Source organism: Vanessa tameamea, chromosome 9, assembly GCF_037043105.1.
Source record: "Vanessa tameamea isolate UH-Manoa-2023 chromosome 9, ilVanTame1 primary haplotype, whole genome shotgun sequence".
Classification (NCBI taxonomy): Eukaryota; Metazoa; Arthropoda; class Insecta; order Lepidoptera; family Nymphalidae; genus Vanessa; species Vanessa tameamea.
The window spans coordinates 6,678,555-6,687,060 of NC_087317.1; the positions used below are offsets into that span (position 1 = coordinate 6,678,555).

The 8,506-nt window shown below is 28.0% G+C and overlaps 1 protein-coding gene across 2 annotated transcripts; it reads right to left on the minus strand.

The window, feature by feature from the left end:
* Positions 1-1,050: 1,050 nt before the first annotated feature.
* LOC113395080 (uncharacterized) lies at positions 1,051-8,162 on the minus strand. Of its 2 annotated transcripts, XM_026632630.2 has the most exons (4): positions 7,973-8,162; positions 2,699-2,774; positions 2,546-2,623; positions 1,051-1,893 (listed from the first exon to the last, which is right to left on the minus strand). In XM_026632630.2, exons 2-4 carry the CDS (start codon positions 2,754-2,756, stop codon positions 1,379-1,381), a joined length of 651 nt encoding a protein of 216 aa, XP_026488415.2. In that variant the 5' UTR covers positions 2,757-2,774; positions 7,973-8,162; the 3' UTR covers positions 1,051-1,378. The 2 variants fall into 2 exon arrangements, with proteins under 2 accessions (XP_026488415.2, XP_026488416.2); XM_026632631.2 differs by lacking the exon at positions 7,973-8,162 and having other exon boundaries at positions 2,699-2,788.
* Between the last annotated feature and the right edge of the window lie 344 nt (positions 8,163-8,506).

The window sequence follows — 8,506 nt, forward strand, 5'->3', positions numbered from 1 at the left end:
AAAATCTACGGACAATTCCGTATCGATTCGTCATATTCATGGCAATACCGGTATGAACCGGTATTCGTTTCTATAAAATAAAATTCCATGGTTACTTTTAACTTAGCCTATTAATAAATTTTAAGCTCTCTCAAAAAACATAAAGGACTTATTACTTGTTGATTTCAAGGCAGGATATTTATATCACCGTAGAATTGTAAATACCGTTAGATTGTAATCTATCTCGCGAGATTGTATATTGCTGATATATTGTAAACGGTGATTTAATTCAAAATAAAACGTCAAAAATTTCGATAGTTTATGATATTTCGGTTAGGTTAGGTTAGTGTTTATAATTTATCTAAAATTACGCACTTCGATAGATTAAAATCTACCGAAAAATAATGCGTTAAATTGAAAGCAGTATGTTACGGTTCACAATCTTTCAACAGTTTAAAATCTCGCGAGATAGATTTATAATCTAACGGTATTTTTAATTTTTATTTTATATATATGTATTTAATTGTAATTTATTGTCTTTGTAATTGTAATGGTGGAAAAGAGTAACTACTTAATGTCTTACTGCTTCTTCTCGTTAGAATTTACTTTTACATTTAATGAAATACTGCAACATAAGGATTCAAAAGTGCTTTTTTGGACCTACTTGAATAAAGAATGAAGAAAACATTCAGTAGTTTTCAAGTTATTGACGTACTAATAAAAAGTTTTATATATGTCATTTATATTATAATATTTAAAAATTACTTTATTTGTCTAATAAAAAACCATAAAAATTAGTAACATGAACAAACCCCATAAAATATTTTCCTATTATAAAGGCATGTACTGCTGGCGAATTACTGAAGAGGTCATAATTATTTTGGAATGTTTCTCTTTAAATGTCTTGTGATTATAATTACTAGATAATGAATCATATAGTATTTTATTGTGATTAATTTAATTCTTTGAATAAAATATAAAATATAGCATATCTATATTATCTAATCGGTGAACTTGTAAAATAACTTGAGAAACGTTTCATCGGCTACGGGAAATAATTAAACGAATTTATTAATATCTTTATTTATTTTCAACACATATGCCCCGAAAGGGAAACACGGAATACATGATGTTGGTTTCATCAACAGAATTATTACTTAATACCTTATTTATTAATATGTTTTCTGTGAGGATCAATAAGTGATTGAAGTTTATTATTATATAAATGGTATGTTAAAGATTTTGCCAATTTTTTTCTCACGTGCGGTTCTATTATTAACTTTGCCAAATAGCATGATTTAAATTATCAATTAACGAATCAGCCCCATTGGTCCCTTTAACATTATATAATATTAAGAGATGTTATGTTATTATTCTGACTTCTTATAAAGTTTTGATTCTATCTAACAGCTGTTACGGCTATAACGATTTTTCTTTTACTCTTAGCTCTATTTAATTTTACAATTCTATATTTAAAGTTGTGTTTTTGATGTTCTGCAACGTTATCTAGTTTATTTAATTTATTTTTTTGTTTATCCCTCATTTTTGCTTTAACTTTTATCCACCTGTCATTTTTCCAATCGTATTGTTTGCCAATTGCTAGTAAAATGTCTTCAAATTTAGGCCACGTGGTATTCGTTGTTGTATTGGATTCGTCAATGGAGTTATTGTCGTGATTTTCAGACGATTTATTGGTAACATATTCTTTATTGTGTGGGTTTTTAACATAATGATCATTTTCAGAAAAATTAACGCGAGAGTAAGTAATTTCTTTACTTTTATCGTTTTTTATTTTAGGTCTCAATTGTTTTTCAATTTTACTCTGAACGTAATCTATTTCTTCAAGAAAGTAATCGTTGATTGGTTCATTTGAGTATTCACCATAGAATTCCTCGAGTTCTTCCTTCATTTTTTCTGTAACAAATTTTCAATTATATATATATTTTTTACATTTATTATAAACATAATAATTAAAGTTATATTCAATTATTAAAAAAAGTGAAACAAATAAAATACCGTATAAAAAGTCCTTGTTTATTTATTTGTAAAAGTTTTTTTTTATAGTTATACGACATTGTTAGGCGGAGTAAGTAGTCACCATTGAACTATACAAAAATTTAACTATACATTACATCGCCAATATAAAACCAACCATGTTAACTAAGATGTTATGTCTCTTGCGTCTTACTTAAACTAGAAGTAAAGCCAACCAAAAAACCAAGGACATTCTTATTCTTACCGAAAAAAATATATAACGTGATTCAAGGTGTCGGCTCATTACACACTAACATAACACTTTTCTTAATGATCAAACTTTAGATTAAGTCATAAATTTCATAAGAGATGTAAATAAAATGGAATACTTAATTTATCATACAAGCTCTGCTTAATAGATTGATTGATTTGAATAGTTAGATACAGTTCATCTATTTAATTATGATGTATCTATTATAATATTATTTATTGAAGTACATATATATACCTTAACTACTATTAATTTATAAATGAGTTTTATATTATCATTAATTACAAAGTTATGACTATAATAAGTATAATGTCAACATACCGGTCATTTTCTTATACAGTTTCATATCACGTTGAAGGATATTCTTAGATGATTTCTTCCAATGTCCATCTCCTTGACCTAACAATAAAATTTTGTTATTAAATTATGTTTTTAAATTATATTAATATATTACGAATGTAATAAATGACTTACCAACTAATAATGTGAGCAGAATGAAAAAATATGTGTGTTGTAGAGAAATGATGGCCATTGTTCACTCGAAGCGGAACTGTAACAAGAAAGTATGTTTATACAAGAAACATGTGTAAATACTAATGTGATTCTGTTAATATAAAATATAAGCATAACTAACAATATCTGTTTTTATTAAATTAATAATAATATTATTTATTTCAGTTGTGCCTCTATTAACTATTAATATTAATCCCAAGTGTGACCCCAGTTTGAAACTGCCTTATTTACAAAGCTAGCTTGCAAATATTTCGTAGAAATTTCAATAAAAACTTATACGCAACTGACAAATATTTTTATAGCGTTGCGTGTGCGTTCTGGAACTAACGTATTTCAATTTATTTACATAAGCAATAAATAAACAATCAGTACTTATTTTCTAATTAATTTTATACTAAATGCGAAATATGAATTCTCAAGTATTCATTTTTAAATTAATATTTTTACCCGCAGTGGTAGCAGCTGAGCTGAGCGTTTAGTATTAAATATTACAATATATTTTTAATAAAACCGTTCATTAATTTGATTTCCATTTGTTTTTATAGAGATTATGTTTAAAAAATTGTTCTATTAGTAGGTACATTTTATATCCGATGTTGAAAAAGAAAAAAATATAAAAACTTTAACGTTTTTTTTAAATAAACTAATCCTTCCCCACTGTCACGTGTCACTTCCCTACGGTACTTTTTTTCGTATTCTTGCCGCACCGATATCCTTTATATCTCTTTTTTATAATTCGATATCTAAAATATTTATATAGTTTTCAAAAAGCAAATATTCGAAGCTTACTTATTCAGATTTCAAGAATCTATCGATTCCTATCTGAAATATCAATCTCTTCCTTAGAATATTCGAAGCGTTACTTAGACGCATACGAAGTGAGGATACGGCTACAAAGGATATAAAAATTTCAAAGTGAATACCTCAAAAGCGTAACGAATTTTGTCGATAAAGCGAGTTGGCAGAACCCCATGAATTTCCGTTGCAGGCATTACAAAACAGCGATTCCTAAATTCTCTACAATATGTACATTTCCACTTCAATCAATTTTATATCTGCAATGAACGTAACGCCGTAATTCAATACTGGTCCTACGTCGAATTCAACTCATTACAGATACATTGAATTTATTCTGTATTCGATTTTTTATAAATATATAAAATATATTCTAGGTACTTTAATTTAAAATTGAAGTAGCGTAGCAAGCTGTTTATATTTGTTTTTCTTCAAATAAAATTGTAAAATAAATACGATTTAAGTTTCTATATAACAAAATTATAATATAATATATGTATACATATAAATATATATTATAATATTTGAGATGTGAGTTAAAAAAACAAAACGAAAAATAAAACCAATTTTACTGATTTATAATATAAATTATATTAGTAAAGATTTCTAAAAATTTTAAAGCGCTTTAGATATATTTATGGCAAATGCTATAATAAATAGAAAACTCAATAGTGCTAAGGTAATATATTTGTTCATTAAATTTATTTTTTACTTCTTACATATATTAGTATTTGTAGGACAAAATTGGTATTTAATTTTAAACAAATTTCAATCAATCAATCGAGCTACAATTTTGTGTTAATTAAAATAAAATCTATTTATATTAATAACCTTAATTTGGTCAAATTTATATTATATTTTAAAATATAATAATATATAGTAGTTTTTATAAGTTTTTTTTTATATATCTTGCAGTGCCTATGTGGCTATGAGCGCACTTGACTATGACTTTAAATATAAAAAATACTAATAGCTTAAAAAGGTAAACCTTTAAATAATATTGTACTTTGAGCAAGCGAGGAATTTAATTACTTTATTCGACATTAATATTTCTTACTGCGTCAATGTCTATAGACTATCAGATGGCCCATTTGGTAGACCGCCTACGACTTAACAAAAAAAAATTTCTTACGTCTTAAATTATCCCCATGCATATTCATATTAAAAATGATCACGAGCTAACTATTCCATGACAGAGATACCACTTTGTCGAAATATTTATTAAAATAAAATATGTTACCTATCTACTATTAAATAAATAATGGTTAAAAAAAACAATACACCTATTCTGTTACAATAAACACGAAACTTACCGCGGAAAATTATAAAAAATATATCAGAATGTACATGCGACATAAATATAATAATCATTATAATATTTAAACAATCATCAAAGTAGCCTATTACTCTAAGTCAGTTTTCAACATTTCACGAGTGAGATACGATGTAATAATATTAATGAGAAGTCCTTGCTAATGGAACATTAATTCAATTACGCTACATAAAGGAAACAGCAAGATGCAACACTTAGAAATACATATATACATACAGTGTTCTGTACATTGCAAGAAGCAACATTTTAAGAACCTTGATAGCTCAATGTAGTAGTAAAAAATTAATTTTATCTGAAGCTTCCTGATTTTAACTCGATCATGCACTACTGAGTTTTTATTTTTAAATCCCCTCGTAAGTCGGATGAAATTTTGCCACATGTGAATCCACCAATCTGTATTGAAAAATAGTGCTAGAATAAACTTCAATCCTACTCCTCAATGGAATAGGAAGTCTTGGCCCAGCAGTGGGCCTTTTACTTTATATCGAGTGATATAAATGGGCGCTTATGTTGCATAATATTCCAAAACAGAAATATAATAATAAAATAAATTGTCATATGTTATATGTACGTGCTTTAGTAAAATTCGGTTCAGATTTGAGCGTCAAAATTATATCATTTATAATTTATATGTCATTTTCCAAACTGTCGACTAATATGAAATAATAAAGGACATACTATTTCATTGTGCGTGTTTTCAAGTACATATTTGACTATATAAAGCTAACCAATAATACACTTTAAAGGAACATTTTAAATATCATTTTCGAACGATAACAATCTGGGTGTATATGAAAATCAAAAAGCATACTTTATTTAAATAGGCTTTTACGACCACTTTTCGTTTCGTCGTTTTACAGAATTATATTAAATGTAAAATTACCATCAATTCGGGATGTCTATATTCCAGAAGAATCGTCAAGATACACAGCAGTTATTCTTTTTCACATATTAAATTATGACAATGGATTAATGTACGACTTTAGTTTATAGAAATCTATCAAGATTCAAATTTGATAAAATATTGCCACTATTTCATATAATAATAATAATAATAATAAGTCGGTAACGTTCGTCTTATAAAAAATTTAACATATGATCTAAATATATACATAAGTATATCTATATATAAACACATCACGTTTGAGTTATCGTATTGTTTAATTTCCCAAGAGTGCTATAAGACATGTTTGATCGAAACTGGTAAAACAGTTTCTTATATAAATTATATATATATTCTGCTAAAGTAATGTAGAGCGTGTCATCTATCATGTGTATCATTGTATTCACGTGTCAAAAGATCATATAAACATACACAGTATTGTTACTTATTGGAACAATATTATAAGAGCCGAGATGGCCCAGTGGTTAGAACGCGTGCATCTTAACCGATGATTTCGGGTTCAAACCCAGGCAGGCACCACTGAATTTTCATGTGCTTAATTTGTGTTTATAATTCATTTCGTGCTCGGCGGTGAAGGAAAACATCGCGAGGAAACCTGCATGTGTCTAATTTCAACGAAGTTTTGCCACATGTGTATTCCGCCAACCCGCATTGGAGCAGCGTGGTGGAATATGCTCCAAACCTTCTCCTCAAAGGGAGAGGAGGCCTTTAGCCCAGCAGTGGGAAATTTACAGGCTGCTAATGCTAAAAAAATGGAACAATATTTTGAAACGAATTAATTTTACGATGCTTAGAGTGAACTGGTAGAAATCGTCACGAGAGGAGAAAGGGCTAAGGCAACTAGACGACCTTTTCATCCCTTTCTCTTTTGTTTATTTCTCTTTATATCGTTTACGGTTTTATATAAAATTATTTAAACTATTTTTTATTATTGTTATTTCACGTGGGATATTTTATATCATTGTTACCAAATTATTGTCAAACATTGTTAATTTATTTTATTGTCTCTGTTTTATTTAAGACAAAAGGGACTTTGTTCCAACCGGATGTTCCAAAATATCTAGTTAAAAACGAGATTGGACTTTATTAATATATGTACCTATGTTATATAAATGGTGGTAAAAAGTTATTGCTGAGTTTCTAGTTGGTTCTAAGTCTTAATGTATTCTATGTAACCTGGGAGTTATTTTTTTCATTCGTTTTATTTAGACGCGTTGGCCGTGTCCGTGCCTTTGGTATGTTTTTATATTATTTCAGTCAGCATCACAATTTAATTTCAGGATTGATCATGTAAAATGATTTAATAGGTCTTGTTATCCCCTTCTTGTAAAGTACATTTTTATTTATAACAATTTTTCAAATTTGATTTTCTTTGCGAATATCCATTGGGTATTGCAGAAGTCGTGATATTAAAATTCTACTAGTAAATTCGTAACTTTCACGGGATATGTTCAATATCATACACTATTAAAAATTCAAAGAACTCTAGTTGAATTATAAGGAAACTATTTTTTTTTTAAATATATTTTTATGAAATCGCACAAAAAACTTCGGCAAATCTTTTTTGAATTCTCAGCCTCACTATAGAAATGGTCAAAGAACGTGTAGCATCTGGGCGTCATGAATCAAGTCATGAAAAATTTTCGTAGTGGTTTTATTTTTTTAAATTGTCATAGTAATAATAAGCAACTAATCATTAAAAAACATTATCTGACTCTAGCATTATTAAAATAATCTACAATAATTTCTCGTTTCACATTCGAAATTAATAATTAAATAAATTTCGTCTAATATATATCTCAAAAATATCAAGATATTACAATTTAAAAAAAAAGTGGTTATATTGTAATATGAATAGATACCTACTAACTTTTTTCTCCAAATTACTATATAATAAATTTTTATACTTTAATAACAATGACGGCTCAAACTCCTTATTCCTCCGCTACGACTAAAATATTACAAAACCCCTTAAAACCTACTCTCAAAAGTAATTTATGTCAAAGTAAATCATTTATGTAAAGCCATAAAGAAGATGAAGTTACAGTAAATTTTAGAAAATATAAATTTTCATTATATTTCTATGTGATTATAAAGTTTTATAAAAAACCAACACACGAGTACTAGTGGCAAAATTTCCGCCTAAATAAAATTAAAAAAATAACAATTTATTTGAGCAATTAGGTTTATAAAAAGATATTACCTTAAATAGTAAGCCGGCACTGCAGTGATAAGTTAACTAAAACTTTATATATTTGTATTTTAGAAGATTACCCAAATCGATTAACAACAATATTTACGAAACTTTATTTTACTACTACGACGATAGTATGTTTCGCAATTTAACGGAAAACACGTCCACCTCGGTCGCGATTCGGGATAACACTGGAGCTTTAACGTTGAACGGTTGAACAACTCGATATTACCCGGCTCAGTATAACATATTTCTATCACAAGAACGGTAGCGGTTATTTCAAAATTCACTATATACATTGCTCGCCTTGCAAATAAAGTTACAAAAAACTGTCAACAAACCCAGCAATAGGTAATGAAATCATTAAATATGTAAGGGTTGTTAGAAATACTTTCATCGTAGTTAATGCTTTCCATCCGCTTTCATTCCACTCTCAATGCCCCCTGTAGCCATCGTGCTTGAACTTGTATTGCATGTCTGCAGGTAAGCTCGGCCTTTCAAACTGAAGCTTGTATAGGCCGACGCCTTCAGTATTATACCTTT